Source organism: Apus apus, chromosome 18, assembly GCF_020740795.1.
Source record: "Apus apus isolate bApuApu2 chromosome 18, bApuApu2.pri.cur, whole genome shotgun sequence".
In the NCBI taxonomy this organism is placed as follows: Eukaryota; Metazoa; Chordata; class Aves; order Apodiformes; family Apodidae; genus Apus; species Apus apus.
Window position 1 is genome coordinate 5,474,059 of NC_067299.1, and position 20,443 is coordinate 5,494,501.

General features: G+C 47.0%; 2 protein-coding genes across 2 annotated transcripts in view; both read left to right on the forward strand.

The window, feature by feature from the left end:
• Positions 1–217: 217 nt before the first annotated feature.
• LHX1 (LIM homeobox 1) lies at positions 218–6,413 on the forward strand. The gene is made up of 5 exons (XM_051635473.1): positions 218–1,002; positions 2,338–2,564; positions 2,782–3,059; positions 3,693–3,858; positions 4,284–6,413. The coding sequence occupies exons 1-5, from the start codon at positions 833–835 to the stop codon at positions 4,661–4,663; spliced, it is 1,221 nt and encodes a 406-aa protein (XP_051491433.1). The 5' UTR covers positions 218–832; the 3' UTR covers positions 4,664–6,413.
• Positions 6,414–13,672: 7,259 nt separating this feature from the next.
• AATF (apoptosis antagonizing transcription factor) overlaps positions 13,673–20,443 on the forward strand; it is a 52,470-nt gene continuing 45,699 nt past the window's right edge. The window contains exons 1-4 of the mRNA XM_051635467.1: positions 13,673–13,767; positions 16,157–16,336; positions 16,990–17,430; positions 18,069–18,206. Of these exons, the coding sequence (XP_051491427.1) occupies positions 13,683–13,767; positions 16,157–16,336; positions 16,990–17,430; positions 18,069–18,206 (844 nt within the window). The 5' untranslated portion in view covers positions 13,673–13,682. The remainder of the gene's footprint in view (positions 13,768–16,156; positions 16,337–16,989; positions 17,431–18,068; positions 18,207–20,443) is intronic.

Consider the following 20,443-nt stretch of genomic DNA (forward strand, 5'->3'; position numbering starts at 1 on the left):
AACAAAAGCCGGCAGCGCCGGGAGATGCCGGGAACGCGGCCGGCCGCTGCGGGTAGCGCGCAGGGCGGTGCGCGGGGGTAGGTAGGAGCCGGGTGCGACGGTACCGCCGAGACGTCGAGGGAGAAAGAGAGAGAGAGAGAGAGAGAGAGAACACGGAGCCAGGAGCTGCGGAGCGTCCCCCCCCACCCCCCCGCGTAAGGACGGCGGCCCGCTCCGCGGCGCGTAGGGCCATGTCGCCGCGGCAGCAGCCACAGCCCGTCTGACCGCTGCCGGGTCTCCATGTCTCGTTTTCTTATTTATTTTTCTTCTTTTTTTTTTTTTTTTTTCCCCCTCTTTTGATTTCTCTTTGGGAAAAGCACTTTGACTCCTGACTGCTCTACCTCAGACCTGAGAAAAACTCATCACGCTCGCTTTTTGGCGTTGTTTGCTTTTGGTTTGGTTTTTTATTTTTGTTTTTATTTTATTTTTTAAATTTTATGAGTGCAAATCTTTATAGTCGTTGTTGTTTTATTATAAATATTATTATTATTGTTGTTGCTGTCGCGGTTGGTAGCGGCCGGGATTCTGCGGTTGTGTCGAAGCGCTGGTCTCCTCGGGCAGTGGGTGGTTTCTCCTGTGTATCCCTCCTAGGACACTCGAACGAAGATATTTTTCTTCCGCCCTTACTTTTTCTTCTCCTTCACTTCTCCAAGGCTTTTCAAACAAACACACACAAAAAATTTTAAACCTACGCCGGTGTTGTCGTCTTTTTAATATTTTTTTTTTAATTTATTTTTGTTTGCTCGACACCTGGGAAACCACTACCCCCCACTCTCAGAAATAACCAAAGACAATGGTTCACTGTGCAGGCTGCAAAAGGCCAATCTTGGACCGGTTTTTGTTGAATGTACTGGACAGGGCTTGGCATGTGAAGTGTGTTCAGTGCTGTGAATGTAAATGCAATTTGACAGAGAAATGCTTTTCGCGAGAAGGCAAGCTTTACTGCAAAAACGACTTCTTTCGGTAAGTACCGGACCCCCCTGCCCGGAGCCATTGCCCCTTTGCATCCATTTTTCATCTCCCTTTTCCCCTTTATTTTATTTTTTGTTTTGTTTTCTCCCCTTGTTCAATGTGACCTACAAACGACTCTTCCTTCCTGTTTTCCCTCTCCGTGCACACGCAGACACCCCCGAACCAGTTGTTATTCCTCCAGGTGATCTCCCGGGGCGGGCGGGGGTCAGGCCCGAGGAAAGGGCCCCTGGGTGCCCCGTCGGGGCCCGCAAGGCGAGGCCCGGCCGCTCTCCGCGGGCACCGGCCGAACTCGAGTTCCCAAAGTTGCCTCGAAACTATCGACCGGCGGAGCGGGAGCAGGGGCGGTGCGGCACGGGCCCCGTTGCAGTCCCGGGCCCGTTGCAGCGGCTCTTGTCGAGGCATCCTGCGGCTGTGAGCTTGCCGTGAGCCCGGCGTTGTTCCCGGAGCCCGGTGCGGCGGTATTCTGTGGCTCGGTGCGCAGCTCTGCGGGCCCAACGCATACCGTCACACCGGGCCGAGGCCGCCGCATAAGGCAGCGAACCGCGCTCCATCCCCGGCAGGTTGATGGAGAGGGGAGCGGGTACCGACACCCGCTCGCCACCGCGTGCGCCGCGCATGCCGGAATAAATCTCGGGCTAGGAGCAGGGATCCCTATGTCGTGCCCGGCCGGGGCCCTCAGCACACCGGCAATAATGGCAAAGATCGACTCGGGCCCGGGATGGCCACGGAGCCCGTCACGGAGCACATAGCATCGCCCAGCTCTGCCCCGGGCCCAGTTACCGGAGCCCCGGTCGGTGCCGAACGCGGGTAGCACCGACCCCGGTGCGGGTTTGGCTCTTGGCTCCCGGCTCCCAGCGCCGGCCAAGCCGGTACCAGCGGCTCCTCTAGCCAGCGCGCGGCCGTGACCCATTAATAACGTATAAGAATTTCTGATTAATGTTTATTAGAGTGTCTTTAACCAATGTGCCAAGGCGCGGAGAGGGAATCCTGGACACCGCAGCCCCGGTGTTTAATTAATCCCGCAGCACTTTGTCCTCTGTGCCGATCGAGTCTTTTATATTTTAAAGATATGATTTCCGGCATTCGTTCGTTTGGAAGCGAGAACGCTCTGGAGGGCTGCTTTATTTAATTTCGTTTAATTACATTTATTTTATTTAATTTCATTTCATGTTGCATGTCCAAGCGGTGCCGGCCGGCGGGGCGGGAGGAGGCCGCGGTGAGGGGCGCGGCGGGTGCGCTGGCCCCGGGGCCGGACTGCGGCCGCTTTCGGCGAGTCCTGCAGCTCCGGCGGGCCCTGCTGACCCCCTGCCCGGTCTCTCCCCGCAGGTGTTTTGGGACCAAGTGCGCGGGTTGTGCCCAGGGCATCTCCCCCAGCGACCTTGTCCGCAGGGCGCGGAGCAAAGTGTTCCACTTGAACTGTTTTACGTGTATGATGTGTAACAAGCAACTCTCCACCGGCGAGGAGCTCTACATCATAGACGAAAACAAGTTTGTCTGCAAAGAAGATTACCTAAATAACAGCAATACTGCCAAAGAAAACAGCCTGCATTCAGGTGAGGGAGCGCGGCCGGGGCGCTGCAGGGCGGGGATGCGCTCAGCCCCGGGTCCTCCGCGGGCTGAGAGCCGGTCCTTCCCTTCTCGCTTGCCTTCTCCCTTCTCTTCTGCCTTCCTGGTCTCTTCCCTCCTCTCCCCCGGCCCGTCCCCCGCCGTCGCTGTTTCCCCCCGGCCGCCTCCAGGCTGAGCGTGACCCGGTTTCCTCTCCTCGCCCAGCCACCACCGGCAGTGACCCCAGCCTGTCCCCCGACTCCCAAGACCCCTCCCAGGACGACGCCAAGGACTCGGAAAGCGCCAACGTCTCCGACAAGGAAACGGGCAGCAACGAAAACGACGACCAGAACCTGGGGGCCAAGCGGCGGGGACCCCGCACCACCATCAAAGCCAAACAGCTAGAGACTCTGAAAGCCGCCTTCGCGGCCACCCCAAAACCCACCCGGCACATCAGGGAGCAATTGGCGCAGGAGACCGGCCTCAACATGCGGGTCATCCAGGTACCGCGGCCCCCCCCGGAGTACCGCGCGGACCCCCGGGGCACCGGGCACGGCCCCGCCGCCGTCTCTGGGGATGCGGAGCCGTGGAGGGACTGGTGGCCGGCAGCCCCCGCACTGCAGGGCCGGGGAAAGCCCCGCCGTCGTTTTAAATTATGGTGGTCGCGGCACCCCAGCCGGTCGGCGGTGGCTGAGCTGTCGGTTAGTTTTAGAAAAAGTCCTCAAGAAGCTGTAAATGGTATCGAAATTAATAACCATAAATGTGAGGAGTTAATGGATAAATAAGAATGACAATGCGCCGGAATTATTAAAAGGTTTATAAACCCGCAGCGCTGGGGGTAATGGGGGGTTAAAGGACCATTAAAGACGAGGTTAGATTGGAGAGTCTCAGTGTGAGGGTAATTAGGAGTAATCTTGTCAGGGTAATAAGAATTAACTCAATCATTCTTGACCTGCAGCCGGCGAGCTGCGGGCGGCGGGGAGCACTCGGCCCGGTTTGTAACGGGAGGAGCGGGATCGGGGCCGAACGAAGGAAACCGGGGTGGGGGGATCGTCCGCGGCGGGGCCGAAGCTCCCGTGACCGGGACCCCCGGGGCCGAGGCTCCCGTGACCGGTACCTTTCCCGCCGCCCGCCAGGTCTGGTTCCAGAACCGGCGCTCCAAGGAGCGGCGGATGAAGCAGCTGAGCGCGCTAGGCGCCCGCCGACACGCCTTCTTCCGCAGCCCGCGCAGGATGCGCCCGCTCGTGGACCGCCTGGAGCCCGGCGAGCTCATCCCTAACGGGCCCTTCTCCTTCTACGGAGGTGGGTAACGCGCTTCCCTCACCGACACCCCGTGTTGGGGTGCCCGCACCCCCGGCCGCTCCGCGCGCTCGACACCGGGGCCATCTCCCCACAGCCGGGGTAATTTCTCCCCCCCGGGCCGCAGCCGGGTTTCCTCGCCCCTCGGAGCCCGCCGGGGGAGGTTCCCCGCCCGCGGTGCTGTTGCTGAGCCGCCGGCATTTTTTAACCCGGCCGTTTGATCTCGGTGCTTCATTCCGGGCTCCGCTGGAAGGGGATCCCCGGGAATCGGCCAGAGCCCGGCCGAGCCGCTGGCACGTTTCCCCCTTGAGTTCAGCGAGCTCTGGGTGACATTTGGAGGCACTGCCGTTGAAGCACGCACTCGTGTCTTTTCCACTCGGTTGCATTGCCTGTGCGTTACCTTCCCTCTGTTTCTCCTTGTCCACCAGATTATCAGAGCGAGTATTACGGCCCTGGAAGCAATTACGATTTCTTTCCGCAAGGACCTCCATCATCTCAAGCGCAGACCCCCGTGGATCTCCCATTCGTGCCCTCCTCGGGGCCATCAGGCACCCCCCTGGGGGCCCTGGATCACCCCCTCCCCGGACATCACCCCTCCAGTGAGGCTCAGCGCTTCACTGACATCATGTCACACCCCCCAGGAGACTCGCCCAGCCCCGAACCCAACCTGCCCGGGTCCTTGCACTCCATGTCCGCAGAAGTTTTTGGCCCCAGTCCTCCTTTTTCTTCAATATCCGTCAACGGTGGTGCTAACTATGGCAATCACTTGTCCCATCCACCAGAAATGAACGAAGCAGCTGTGTGGTAGCTTTAAAACAAACTGGGTCTAAGTAAGTGATGATCATCTAGTCTGCTTATTGTTATGGTGTACAGAAATGAATAAATATAACATCTCTCCTGTCCTAAGACAATATTACCTTGGGAATGAACTGAATCCAAATCGCTCCAAGGCAAGCTTTGCTCTAGACCAGGACAATCTTCCTGTTATGGTTGTATCAAACAAGCAAGGGGACTTTTTTTGTACCGTTGACAGAGAAACTGGTGAAGCTGTACAGTAAAGTGCTGCCATACTGTAGGATGGCATAAGTGTGATTGCCCTGTTGGATGTCATCCTAAGAGCCACAATCCTTAGAAACTTCTAATTTAAAAACAAACAAAAAAGTAATTAAAAAAAATAATTGAATGAAGGAAAGGTCAAAGAAAAGGGGGAAAAAAGCTTCAAGAACTCTAGCGTTCCCGGTTAAGGATGGTTCTGGCATTATGAATTTATTTGTTAATTTTTGTCTCTCAGAAAGTTCGACAACAAGAAACTCTTTTTAGCTTCAGCCATTTCAGCCTGCTGACTATCAGGTGGGACAACTTTCTTTTTTCCTTTCTTTTTGTTTTGTTTTCCAAAATAGCAAATACTAAATGTTAAGCCCTCAGCACCAACTCTTCTACCTTCACAAAGCTACTCGTACAAAACCTCCTCATCCTAGCAAAGGTCACCACCCAGACCTCTAACGAAAATGACTTGAAAAAAGCAAGCAAACAAAAAGTATTCTACCTTCACAGAGAGAGAAAAGCTAAACAAAAAGACTCTATTGAACTAAAAACAGTCAACTGTTTACGTCTAATGTTAAATTCAGGAGTTCAATGTTTTACTAATAAATCCTGTTTTAGAACCTCTTGTTCAAAAGCAAAATATTTTGAGCAACCAACCAAAATAGTTCCTTTTCTTTTCTGTAGATGTTATAACAGATTGCAGGGCTTGTGGTTCACTGTGCTAGTTTGTAAAAGGTGTTGTTTACAGAAGGCAAAGAAAAAAACCCACGAAACCCAGACAGTTGCCAAATAAAGTAAATATATAGCACAAATACTGTAAGGTGCTTTGCACCAGCAACCCGAGAAGGTGTTTAAAAAGTGTTACAAGGTTAAAAAACAAACAAACATATTTGCTAATTTTTAGTCCTGTTGAACATTCATGGAATTGTTAATATGACTTATATAGACCCACACAGGTTTTATTTTTGTGTCTTTAAAATAAAAGTCCAAAATATTTAAATTTTATGGTCAAATATGCAGTCAACAGCTGCTACTTTTTTCTTTATATATTAAATTTCTCATATGTCTTTTATTGTTCTAATAAACCTAAGCTTGTGTGACCTCCAGTGCATATTAGACCATTCACTGTATGAAAGAAAACATGTTGGATAAAATTTGTGCGTTTTTAATAAAATTAGAAAATCTGATGTTTAGATAACTCGTGTTTCATTTGATGTTTTAAGCAATTTTAAATGGATTCTCTTGAGTAAAATAGCCCTGAGAAAGACTGATCCACTCTGCTGATAATCCTGTCTAGCTCTTTTGCTCTGGTGGGAGCCTAAACCCTGGTGTCGATGCAGATACCGGCAGCGGCAGCTCCAGCCTTTCTTTCCATCCGTTGTTGAAGTACAATTTAACTGTACATTATATTTCAAAATTGGAATCAACTTGTTAAATATATGAACCTATTCTTGGTCTGTACTGAAACAGATTCAGAATGCTTATTTTATGCAGAAACAAAAATGTATTGTAAACGTAAAAAAAAAAGGTGCCGTTTTTAATTGATCCATTTTTTAGGTAAATTAATTCTCCAAAGGTAATTTCTAATGTTTTTTTTCCTAATTGGATGGTTTGGAATCTCAGTGTTGTGAAAGTAATTTTAATCTTTTTTTAGAGCTGATACAAAGTCAATTGTTTAATAGCATTTGGTGTAGCTGGAGATCTCTGAAGGGCAGCGGGGAGAATATTGTGCTTTGCACTAGATACATACTAATTTTCTTGGAGAAAAATGAAGCAAAACAAAAAATTCCAGAACCTTGTGAAATGACAGATTTAATGTTTTAATTATAAATGATCGCAGAATCCCAAATATTCACGTCTTGAAAAGGAAAGGTCTCACTGGTTCCAAGAGGACTTTGACCTGTGTTAGAAGCAGAGAATTAGGTTCGGTTCTGAAATTCGCTGGTTTAAATGTTTTCCACCTGCTGAGCTAATAGGATGGGATGAGTTATAATTGCATCTTTTCCTCCATCTCTCAACTACTCGTGACTCTGTCTGGCTTCTTTCTTATTTTCTATAGATGCAGAAATTGACGCTAAACCACAGACTTCTACATTCCTAGCGATTCAGTTATTTCTGTCTTTGTACTGAGGGGAAAGACAAAATTATCAAAATGCTTTAAAGTTGTATGATTTGTAATTTTCAATGGTGATTTTTTTTTTTTTTTAATTTTGTTCACAGCCTAGTTTCTATGCCCAGCAGAGGGGCCATCTAGATGAAGCAATAGTTCACTTTAAACACAGAATGTCTTATATAATAATATAAAGTTAAAAACTATTTGCAAGGGATCTGTTAGTGTTTCTAAAAAAAATCATGCTTTATTAAATACAGGGGAGACTTCTTAAACTCCTGGGCTCTGTGTCTAACTCATTTATTTGTCTTTTGTATTGTTGCCATGTTTTGTTGCTCTGTTTTGCATTTATATAAGCAAAGTAATGGGGGATCTATTTATTACAAAGTTTTACTTATCTGGGCAAGTGCTATTGATAAATATTGCTGTTTGCACTTCTGGTCTGTGCTGCTGGTTTATTGTTGAATCAATTATTTTAAATGAGAATTTCACCAAATAAGCTTATTTTGTAGAAAACGTGTCTGCCAAGTGGTTGGGGCTTTTTTTCTGTTTTTCCTTTTTTTGTTGTTGTTGGTAAGGAGGTATTTGTACACTTTGTTCCCTGTTAATTTAGGCAGTGATGTGATATGGTTCAGATTAGGTCAGTGGTTTATAAAAGGCAGGGAGGAGAGCCTGTATTTTTTCAATGCTCCCATCCCTTCCATAGGGGTTTTGCCCCTCTCTGGGAGGAGCCCAGGAGCTGTTCCCATGCTTAAGGCTCAGCATGTCCTTCAGTGCTTCCCGGGATCCGCTCCGGAGGCCCCAGCACTTTGCAGATTTGAATTCTGTGCTCTTCAGAGTGAGCTGGGTGTTTCTGAAGACCCTAATCCACCAACAATTGCACAGTCAAAACTCCTTTTGAAATCATTGTCACGTTGGGTTCTTGTAAGTCCTTGTTTACAAGAGCATTTCCATTGACTTCAGCAGCCTTACTTGGGTGAATAGAGGTCTGCAGGAGAAGGGTCTCAAAAAACATGTGCTGCTTGGGTGGATTTTACATATACGTGTTAATTCCTTTCACTGCAGAGACATGGACGTGCCACACGCATCTGCACGTGTGTGCGACGCAATTGCAAAAGCGTTTCTAGAAGTAACAACTCTTTTTTGATCTTCCCTTCCTTGACTGCTGCTGGTTTCGGTGACCTTCACCTTGTGGCTGTGTCCCAGCAGAAGGTGCAGCCCGGGTGCTGCTCCCAGTTTGGGATGGTACCCGTGGCCTCAGCGAGCGGCACGAGCCCTCCCAGCACAGACCAGGGAGGCTCCGTGTTTGAACGTACGAGACCGGCAGCTTGTGCAAACCCCACCTGTCAGACCACTCTCCTCCAAGACAAACATCGTAAGTATTATTCATGAGCTAATCTACCTGAAGGAGATATTTTAAAGGCTGCTCAAAGTGTCTTTGAAATGTTGTGACTCTCCAGCATCCAAACAAGTCCACTTTTGGCCCAAAGGGTCCCCTCCCCTGTGCTGCCACCATGCTATGCTCTCCCTGCCCTTCCCCTTCAGCCCTGGGCACTGCTAGTGTCTGATCACTCAGGCATTTGCCTGGGGCATGGTGCAGGATTTGGAAAAGTCTGTATCCTAGGAGTAAGAATGTACTTAAATTACAATTTTTAGAAAAATTATACATATTATTTTAATATATGTATGTGTACCCAGATGCTGAGCGATGGGTACATGATACAAATCTATAAATAAATATGCTTTAAAAATATCAGTGATGATTTACATGCTTTTGCCATCCTAGGAAGTGTTGCAGTGTCCTCTCAGGAATGATTCCTTTTGCCATAGTCTGGATTTTTTCCCTGAACAAGAGGGTTGTATTTAAGCTTTGCATGTTCTTACAGTATTCAATATAAGCATTTGCAGTCTTCCTTTCTGTTACTACCCCAGTAGATAAATTCACATATGTTAAGATTAAGCAATTGCGACATATCCTGAAATGTGGTTGATGTTCACTTATCTGGGATCAGGGAATTAGGATGCTGGAGCAGGTTCTGGAAGATCTTTGTGTCTGCCATGGCACTGGGTGCTTAGCTTTCTTCATGCCAACAAAATACCCATGAAGTTATAAATGAAATTAAAGCGACCATTATAAATATATCTGGGTTAGAAATCCTTCTGGGATTGCTATCTTCTGTTTCTTTGTCAATAGCATTTGTGGTGCTTTTAGCTCTCGAGCAGGGGGTGATGCTTAGGAAGTGGAGTTTTTTGTTGTCTGGAGAGTTTTTAATCCCCTAAATGCAGAATTGTGATGCAGAAACTGCAGAATTAACGTGGCCTCACAGTGAGGTGACCTTCAGCTGCCCTCATCTCTGTGCTGGGGTGATTGTGACTGGAGGGGTATGGCTGCTCGTAGGGCTTCTCATCTTCCTGTAGCATTGTCACCATTTGTGCCTGGGATGGCTGCCCCTGCTGCACATCCTGCTTTTATTGTTTGGATGATGGTTGGGATCTTGGAACATCCCCTGGCCCTGCACAGGCTCCTGGGGCTGGGCCGCAGCTGCTCTCCTGTCGGTCTTTAGGTACAGGCTGTCTTCAGACTCAGGAACAGCTCCATCTCAATGGCATTTGGTTCAGTTTCCAGAGCATTTTTGGAAACGTTAAGAACGAGATGTATTTTTTAATATTTTTTTTTTTCTGGATTGGTTTTAATACCAGCTTGTTTCCAGCAGAACATGAGCCTTTAGAGAGGCTGGCGGTGTCTCCTATGGTTTGGGATGAAATCCTCAGCTCTGCTCACCAAGGATGGCAGGGCAGGTCTGGTGGGATTTTGTGGAAAGGTCCCTGTATGGTGTGAGCATTGTCATGCAGCACAGATGAGCTGGAAAACAGCTCCAGATGTATGTAGAGCAGGGGAAGAGGCACAGCGAGGTGTGGCGGGGAATGGCCGGAGTGAAGCTGCCGGCACCCGGTGCCTGGCGGGAGCAGCTCTGCCCAGGCCTTCTGGGCACACAGGGTTGCACAGGGAGGTTGTTTTGTGGCTGAAAAACAGATTTTTTTGCTCTGTCCAAGAATAGTTTTCTTCTAGTTTTTTTATGGTCTCTGGGTGGCTGTTAAAATTCTTATCTGCTGGAAGCATCTTTGGGCTGGGCATCTATTCAGGCACACTGTATTAACTGTATTTTTAGATGTAAGAACAATTAGGGTTGATTAAATCTTTAAAACAATTGTGTTCTTTGAATGAGTGACGGATCGGGAATATCAGAAATACTTAAGTAAATAAAATCAGGGAAGAAAAATAGTAATAAATATTTATAAGGAGTGTGGTTTTTAATGTAGATAATCTAAATTTCCTGCTAAGTAATTTGTTTTAGTGGATAGGTTTTATGTGTGCTCTTTCCTGCTTCTCTCCGTATTTTTTTCCTTTTCTTTTTTTCTATTTTTCACTGGCAAATTGCGTTGCTGATTTAAAAAGAAGATTTTTAAATGAAATAGTATGGCTGAAATGAAAAAGGCTGGTTTGGAAAATTACATTTGCTAGCCAAAGTGTTAGAAAGATAAGCTCAGCGCCGGCTTGTAGCTATTTTTGGATAGCATGCACTCCTCTGTATGTGGGTCAAATTCTGCCGTTGATAATGCAATTCAATTAAATTCAGTCGAGGCGACTCTGGCGCGTGTCATTCCCGTGGATGTCCCTGGGAATCCCGGGCACTCGGGTTCCTGCCTCCCATCCCAGCCCGCTCCGGCCGTAGGGACCTGGCTCTGCTCAGCGCAGGTTGTGCCGAGGAGCAGCGAGTGACTCGGCCGGCGTGTCCGGATGGCTTGAGAGATCCAACACATTGATTGATGTATTTAAGTAAAGAAATGCTCTGAAAAACAGATTCTTATTAATAACCTGTAATTACGCAGACACTCAAGGATGATACAGTCTTTCACTGCCAAAGCCACCATCTAATCTAACAATTTCCTAAAAGATGACAAGCTCCAAAAGTAAACAGGAGCAAAAGAAGCTGAGTGTGAGAAATTGAAAGTGGTTGGTTGTTTTTTTTTGTAGTACAGACTATTCAAAATTCACTTGTTTATCTGCTCTGTGTTTAGGGTGTTGTTTTCAATTGAGCAAATAAGCACATAAATAAAAAGTAAAATTAAGAGGAAAAATGCCAGAGACATTAAGTCAGTTAGTTTGATGGCTTCTGCTTATAGTTTACAGAACATACTGTGGTGCAAAAAAAGGCTTCCATGATTGTCTTAAATTAAAATGTATTTATATCATTTTTGTACAAATATTCCCCCACATGATTATGAGTCCAAACTACAGCAGCATGGTTTGAGGGCATGTGAACCAGAAATTAAAACCAAGCCTGAGAGTCTGTTTTAATTACCCGGCTAAGTGAAAGGCAATAGAGAGAGAGAATAAACAGTGACGAAGGAGACTCGGTTGGTGAAATATTTTGACAATCCATGACTTTTATATACAGCATTTTCTGTTTGATGTTGGTTTATATTGACTGAATCTCCTTATCAAAAATTGTTTGCTTTGCACCGATGTGATGGACATGGGACAGAAAAGAAACTGGTCCCTAAGCTCTGTCAGAACCCCTCAAGTTTATAGTTGTGCACATGTGAATTTTAATGCATTGCTGGATTTGGGATTTATACCAAACTATTGTCCCATTAGTCTCAGTGGGTGAAATCCTGATCTCACCCGTGTGAGCGGCAAAAATGCTGTTGACTTCAAGAAGCCCATTTTTTTACTCCAAAGATCTAATGCAACTCACTGTGTATTTTTTATTAATTATATTGGGTATGTTTTATTTAACCACCACTAAAAGCCTCTCTGTGTTTATTAACAGGGCCATTTATTATTTGTTAGGTTAGAGACCATCTCTTTTTCACTCTGCAAGAGTGCAGAGGTTTGAAAATGCAATAATGTGGGGGGGGTCTTGGCACTAATTCTTTGGTTAGGTGAGTGGTTAGTTACTGCTAAGTAACTGTTCAGGTAAGCACTTCTTTCTGCTACTTAGTTTTCTATAGATTTATTTCTCCAGGCTCCTCCCTTTGTTTATAATGGCACCTTTTACTCTGGAAGCAAAATACCTACAAAATCAATGGGAAAAAAAAAAACAAAAACAAACGGGAAGGAAAGCAGGGAAGACACCCTGTACACATCTCCTGCTTTGTAAGCTTCCTGTTTTAGAAAAGCGTATCTTACGGGGGGAAAAAAAATGTGCTTAGTTTCATATTGCTGGGGCAATGGCCAACCCACATGATATAGAAATGCAGAGTATTACAGCTGTCGATCATGCTATGAAAAAATGAACACAAACTACAAAATAAAGTTGAAATAGGACTGAAATACTCAACAGCCTGAAATCCAAGGAGTTTGCCTGCAATGACAATGTGCATTTTCAGTAAACATTAGTTTTTGTATAAATTGAACAGCATATTGTCTGCACACCGCACAGTATCACCCAGTTTTACAGGGACAGTCTTAGGGCATTTGAGAGGGGGGTGAGGTATTTGGGTTTCTCCCGGACGCTTCCATCCCTGGTGCCCCTCAGGACCCCCAGGCCCCCTCCCAAGCTGGTGGCAGGCGCAGAAGCTGCTGGAGGCGGCGGCGATGAGCGATATTCCTCTGCCCTCTGTAGGAGAGCTGCCTGCCTGCACCCAGCACCGCTGCGCCGGGCCCGCACCCTTCTGCCTTCCAATTAGAAATCGTGGCTGGATTCATTTTTATAGCATTTCAAAACAGATAAGGAGGGAAGAGTCCTGCGTTGACGAGAAGGGGATGAACAAGCAGCCTGTGTCATTTGTCTTTGAGCTTGGGCTTGAGCCGGTGCCCAGCTCGAGTTTGCAGCTTGCTGCTGGCCCCTTCCCAGGCAGGATCCCAGCGCCAGCTGTGGGAAAACCAAAATCCTGGAGTCCAGGCTGACCTCCTGTAGCAGCTCGCTGTGGGCTCTGAAGCTCAGACCTACATCTGCAATGTTGATACGAGAACTGATTTGGGTCCCTGCTTCCCTGTAACAAAATAGGCTCCAACCTGTGTTGCCGTTCCCTGATTCCATGTCTAACTTTGTGGTTTTGGGGCCACACCACTCCCCCCCACCCCGGGTGCCAGGAGAAGCCGTCAGCAGGCAAACCCATGAGAACCTGTTCTTGTTAGTGCTCTCAGCAGGTCACTTCTGTAACACTGTGCTGCTGCTTCTAGGCCAGAGTGGGGCAAAAGTGCCCTGGGAGCTTTGGTGCTGGTGTGGATTTGCTGAGGTTGGTGTAACTCTGGTTCAAGGATCTGTCTGGTGTAAGTACGGTGTAAGGATCCATCTGTGCACAAGGACTGGGGCTGACGGAAGCACCTGGGCCCGTGGCTTCAACACCACGAGGTGTTTAACGCGTAGGGCAGGAAAAGCATTAATTCAGTTCAGCGGTGCCAAAGAAAGAGTGTGATGCTGACTTGGAGAGGTTGCCGTCATATTTTGCATGATATAGTGGGGCTTTTATTCCGCTGCAATCCCAGCGCTTCCGGGCTTCGGAGCACCACTCCGATGTATAAAATTATTTGTATTAATTATTACCCTTCAACGCTGGAGGGGACCGAGAGCCCCCCCCCCGGCGGCGGGACCGGGCGCTAGGACCCCGCAGGGCCCCGCCCCCGCCCCGCCCTCCCTCCCTCCCTCCCTCCTCTCTCGAGAAGATGGCGGCGCCCTTAGCGCGGCAGCTGGAGGAGCTGCTCGACCCCCGGCCCAGCCTGCGGGACCCCGAGGACGACGCGGAGGAAGGTGCGGGAGGGCCGGGAGGAGGGTTGAACACCCGCGGCCGGCGGGGCGGCCCCGGGAGGGGGTGGGATCGGGCGCTGCCGGACCGGCCGCACGTGGCGGGTTGCGCGCACATCGGGGCCCGGCCCCGCGCAGGGATCGGCGCTCCCCGCGGTGCCCGCCGCTCCGGGCGGCCCCTCGGCCAGCGGTGCTCGGCCCGCCGCGCCGGAACGGCTCGGGGCTGAGGTAACCGAGGGCCCCGGGGGTACTTCAGAGACTGGGGCTCCCTCCGGGATCAGCGTTACCTCAGAGCTCGGGGCTGGAGTTCCTTCCGCGCCGAGTTCCCTCAAGGCTGCCCAGGCCCAGCTGCCCCGGTGCAGGCCCCGCCACAGGCCGCAGTGTGCCAAGCCAGGCTGGGGAGCGGATCCGGCTGGAAACTTCTAGAAAAAGAGACGTGAACTCGCGGGGCTGGGGCAGGACTGGTGCCTCAGCCGGGGAGGCGCGGCAGGTGCGGCTGAGGCAGCGAGAGGAGGCTGAGGAGACGCAAACCCTCCCCCCTCCGGCGCACCGGGTGTTTCAAGCAGGCCGCAGCACGCTGGGCAGCTTGCTTGATGCTTGCCAGTGACGAGTTACCAACTTACCTTTTAAATCAAGGTTTTTTTGCCTTAGTTGTGATTTTGGAGTCATTAATCCTTTTCTTTGTAACATGTAGGTGGTGGTGTCATCTTCTAAGTTTGCAGGCTGGTGCTTGCCATTTCTTGGATGTAGCCTCTCCAGAGCAGTCTCCCCCACCGGTCTGTCAGTAGACCATGGGGCAGGACACATCCATCTCTGGGGCATGTCTGTCACACAGTTCCTGCACTTGATCTCTCCAGATAGCAAGTTAACCATCACATACTGACAGTGCTTGGCTTTAGGAGGTCATGGTGAATATTGTGCCAGCTAGCCTGGTTCTTCTGTGCAAGTGTGTGCATGTGAGAGCAATAGTATCTTGAAGGCAACATCTTAGTACCCACTGAGGAAATGAATGCCATCAGCAGAGGAGTTTTCCTATTTTAGTAATCATTAGTTTCAGACTTTATGCTTTAGTGATGCTGAGAAAACACCAGATCTGTCGAGTGCAACAGGTCATTCTTGCCCAGTCATTCCTTGGTGCTGAGCATCTTGACATCATCTTGTAGCTGGAGTGACTATATTTACAGCTGATTTTGTTGCTTTGATTATGAGCAAGAGATTTTTTTTTTGGTGGTTTTTTTTTGCTTCCCCCCTGCCTCAAGTAAACACTATATGTGAGGCATTAACATTTCCAAACACACATTAAAAGAGCACTTAGCAATGTTCAGCCATTTGGATTACTCAATTGGTTGAACAAAGCTAACCCTGTAATTTTGCATACAGGGTGTCTTACACATGAATGAAAATAAGGAGGGAGTATGGTAGGTGCCTTCTCTTTACTGGAATGCTCTGTTATGTGTCCTGGAGAAGGTAGGTAAGAAAGAGGGTACTAACCACAGTGAAATTTTCTCTCTTCAGCCATTCTAAAATGTTTGTATTTATGTGGCTCGTATATATAGCAAGAGGCCAAAGTGCATCTGAATTGGAGTTTTTCTTACTTAGTCTGTAAGGGTGAAGGGAGTGAAGAGCTTCACAGTCTTCCACCTGGAGGATTACACTTCTCGTGAGACCCTCATGAATCTGTGGAAGGGCTTGGGTAGGCTTACCTGGTCTAGTGCTTTGTGTGGATTCTCTGAAGTAAAGAATAGGCAGGGAAGAAAGTCTGGATGTAGGCAATGTTCATTAAAAAACTTACTCAGCAGGATTTCTCATATTTGTTAGTAACATCCACCTCTGTATTGCAGGTGAGCCCTGTAGTACCAAACCTGTGTGTGGTGAAGTCCAGAGTACTGACAGGGGGCTGGAATTGTTCAGTTCATGTAACATCTTCTTTCCTCCTGCAGAGGTAACCTGGCAGCTGGAAGAACTCTTCTGGCTGCAGAGAAGTCACAGGATGTTTTCTGAAAAATACCCTTGGAGCTGTCTTATCTCTTCTGCTTGATCTTAAATGTTAACTGTACGCAGTAGCTCCTAGGAAGGACTGGTGCTGATCAGAGGGCCCAGCTGTGAGGCTTCTTTTCTGACTTAGGTCCCCCAGTAACCTTTTCCCCTTTGCAGAAATGAGGCTTTTCCCCAGCACTCAGGGAAGTTGCCTTGTTCCCCCTCCAAGCCTAAAAACCAGACTCTTCTGTGAGCCTGGGTTGCCATCCAGCTCACCTTTGTGGTATATTTTAATCTGTAGAGCATGAGGGGTTTCCCATGGCTCCGTCCTGCAGCTACTTCTAATCTGAAATTCAGTTCAGGATAAACATGCCTCCTCTTTTTTCTTTTTTTCTTTTTTTTTTTTTTCCCCCCACAGCTACAGTTGCTAAAGTCATTGATAAATTTGAGGATGAAACTGCAGATGACATTCTCCCTGTTGGTAATCTACGGAAAAAAACTTCAGCCTCTCTCTTGGAAGCTGATCAAAGGTACATTGGAAAAGCTACATCACGCAAAGCCTTGCAAGAAGAGCTCTGGGGAAATGCTCTGTCTGAAGGTAAGACCTATTTTTTTTCCCATTTTCACTAGACAAGTCAAAATTTGATGTTAGTGAGCTCGTGCCATCAGAACTGGGATGACAAACTTCAGGTCCCTGTTACAGGGCAGGCAATAAAGAGGTACAATTAAGTTGGACACCTTCTTGAAGTGCCTTTCTGAAATTCAAGCCACGTTTTTTGGCTTGAGGGAAGGGGAAATCCTGGAGGAGAGGTCATTTTTCCGAATGAAGGCACAAGTGTGACTGAATGTAAAGTGAGGTTCGGTGCGCTGACTGAACGTCCTGTGGAGGAAAAGAAACAGCTCCCATTTTGAAGCCAATATATCTTGGGGACTGCTAGTCTATAAAGATTGTAATTTTAAAAATCTGTATAAACAATTCTGAGTACACTGTGTGCTCATCATGTCATTGTTCCATGGGAAAGCTAAGCCATGGATTCACTAGTCATTGCCACAGGGAGTGTGAGCTGGGATCTTACTGTGGCTGTGGCCTTGCAGTTCCATTATCTAGCCAAAACAAAGAGTAACATCATACACAGGTAAAACAGAGTTTGGACCTGGGATAGCCCAAACCAGGAGCTATTGATGATACATACTGCAAAGAACCACATTTTACTGGTAAGTAAATAACTTTTTTTGTCTTTTAATTATTAGCTGAAGAAGAATCAGATGAGTGGTACAGCGGCAGTGAAGATTCAGAAGAGAATGGCAGCTTAGGCAGTAAAACAGAGAAGAAGCCCAGCAGTGCTGGCAGTGACCAGGAGGATGACTTAGAAGAAGATGAAGAGACAGATCTGTCTGTCAAGGCCAAGGCACCAAAGTTCAGTTTCCAGAATATCACAGACTTTGAGAGATTTACGGAGGGTATGGATGACATAGGAAGCAGCGAAGGGGAGGATGAAGATGATGATGATGATGATGAAAATGATGCCAGCATGGAAGAAGGAAGTGATGAAGAGGAGGAATATGGGATTGAAAACCAGAACAATATAGAGGAAACTAAAGACAGTGAAGATGATGGGGGGGTGATGACATTCTCAAAAAGACAAGAGGATGAAGAAGTAGAGAAAGGAAAAGCTGTGAAGAACCAGCTAGGTTTGTGCACATTTGCTTTGTATTTTGACAAGACTTTCACCTTGCTGACACCGTAGAAAGTTCAGCATGTTAACATGCTGCTAACATACAGTGTGTGCATGCTACAGCAGCCCTAGTGATTTGCAAATGTTCTGCCAAATCTATACAAACTGGTGTCACTGCTGGTACAAAAGCTCATGTTATGAAGTGTTATTTGTCCACTGGCTTAATTGAACCAGTGCTGAATATACTTGTAGTATTGATGGGGATGGGGACTTCTGCACTGGTAGTGCTGTGCAGTGATGCTGATACTGCTTCTGTTTTCAAAATGTAATACTGAATGCAGTTTACTCCTACCTGTCCTGTTAAACTATCAAACCTCCATTTGCAGAATGTCCTTTTAAACAGTAAAGGAAAGGGATGATTTTTTGGGTGGGTTACAGAATTACACTCTGGATCATAGGATGTGATGCAGCTTTTTCCAGAGACACCTTGTTTGTACCTATTTTGTGCTGGGTCAGTGCATGCAAAGATTTGCCCTAAGCAGGAGTAATGGAGCACAAAGGAGAGGGCCTGTGCTGTGAAATCAGCAGCTCCTTCTCAAGGAGCAAATGCAGTGGCTTGCTGAATAATTGTTTTATTTTCTCTTTGTTATGAAGCTTTGTGTGATCAACTGTTGGAAGGGAGAATCAAGATGCAGAAGGCACTCATAACAGCCAATCGGCTTCCACAGCCAGATACTTACCCACTCTTCAGGAAGGAAGGTGGACAAGAGTTTGACAGTGCTGTCCAGAACTGTAAGAATTCTTCAATCTCTCTTCTTGGGGTAGACTGCTGTGGCCAGTATGTTTTGCCTGTGTGGGGAAGTGTTAATGGCAAAGTGAGGGCTTTGAGTTGCATGTGTCTGTAGTATTAGCTGTTGGTTTGCATTGCCTTAATCGTTAATCAGCCACTGTGCAAACAGAAACCAGAAAGTGTTTCCTACCTCAGGCAGAGAAAACGTCTCCTATGACCCGTATCTGTAGATGCCTAGTTGATCTCTGCTGGTGGTCTCTTGTCACTTACCTGATGTTGGTAAGACTCAGCCCAAGTCCTGCTGCTATTTTTAGTTCATGTGGGGATTGAAGTTCACTTATCAGATCAAAGTTTCATGCTGGATCCTAGAAATAATTGGTTTGGTTGTTGCTGTTTGGTGTAGAGTTGGGATGCTGCTTTGTCCAGAGACACCTTGTGGTACCAATTTTGTGCTGGGTCAGTGATTGCAGATACTACCTTAACCACTAGTAATGAGGCACAGAGGAGAGGAGAGGCCCTGCACTGTTAAATCAACAGCAAATATCTTTTCAGCTTGGAGCTGCTTCATCTGTTTGTTTCTTAGGATCACTATTAATGATATTGATCTGATGAGATTTGCTGAAGATTCTCCAACATGGCAAATATAATGTGCACGCTCCAGCTGATAAGGGCAAAGTACTGAACTTCAGAGTGTTGTGGATCTGTTTAATTTTTAGAATTAGACACCTTTTTTACTGGCCGTAAGATAAATGCACAGGGAGAGAAAATGTCTGGTATGTTACCCTTAGGAATAAATGCAGACTACTGCAAGTGTAAGTTTGTGTACTTTTCTCCCTGACATGTTTGTAGTTTGCTGTCAAAACCTCCACAGCTGCCAGTGTTTATGCACAGATTGTTCTTCTTTCCTAATCTCACTAATCAGAAATTAATGAACCTTATAGGATATTTTCCCAGTGAGTTTGAATAATACAGATAAGCCCAGTAGCATTTTAAAGCTTGCCAGGTTAGTTACCCTTTCACTTCTGTTTCTTCTTTCCCAATCTTGAGATACTGCTCCCTTTCCAGAATGTTTCAGCTCCACATGTGTGCACCCCATGGAGGATCCCATGAAACCCCTTTGTGTGCACCAGTCATTGGAAACACTGTAGTAGTGTCTGCAGCCGTTCACATGAAACATCAGAGATGTCACCTGCACGTCTGGTTTGCTGTGGTTGTGTATCCATTCAGCCACACCACGTGCCAGTTTATTCATGCTGGACTGAAAAATTTTGGGCTAGGCTGGCATGAGTCGTGTTCAGACTGGATTAGGAACTTCCACCATCATTGAACCTGACCCTGAATCTTGCCCCTACAGCAAGTTTTGACTGTCATCTTACAGCTTATACCTGATTTTATACCTGATCTCAACATGGTAGCTAATCAGCTTATCTGGAGTTACAGCAGGTGAGGTACTTCATATTTTAAAGTTAGCTCTGCTGCTTTAAATGAAGTGATTAAGGAAAAAAAAGGCAAACTCCCGACAATACTGAGCTGACCTTTCAGTGAAATGCATGTTATTAATGTATTTAATGAGATGCATTACAAACTGCACTGAGCACCATGTTTCATTACAGGTCTAAAATGCAGTATCATTAAAGACCTTTAATAGAAACAAAGGTTGACATTTTGATATTTCCCATAGCAAAATACATCCAGGAACATGGAGTATAACACTGTATGCAGTACAGCAGAGAGGTTAATCTTTCAGTTGCCCAGAATGCTAAAGGGAAATCCACTGTTAAGTGTTGAGTGATTCCCTCCCCACCCTCTTTTTCTAATCTGAGCAGGACAGTTGCAGTAGCACGCTGATACTCCTGATAGCCTGAATTTGTCTTCTGTATTTCATCTATGAAGACAGGAAGGAAATATAGCTGAAGTGACCTGGGCAAAGTTAGCAGGGGAAGCAGACAGAAAGTAATCAATTTAGGAACATTTTACTACTACTACACTTGTTTAGTGTTTTCTGGTGTTCTCTAAGGGACCAAAGTTCTATTCCTTTTTTTATGTCTGGTTTTCAAAGCAAGATCTGTAGTAGTGCAATCAAGTAGGTTTCAGTAGCTAGTAATTTTTGAAAAGCTGCTCTGTAGTCCAAGGCAGCTATCTTTCACTGCCCTGAAAAACTGATCTTTCCAGAAGTTTGAAAGTGCTGAGCATGAAATAAGGAGTAAACTTACACATGAAGATCTTATGAAAGACTAGG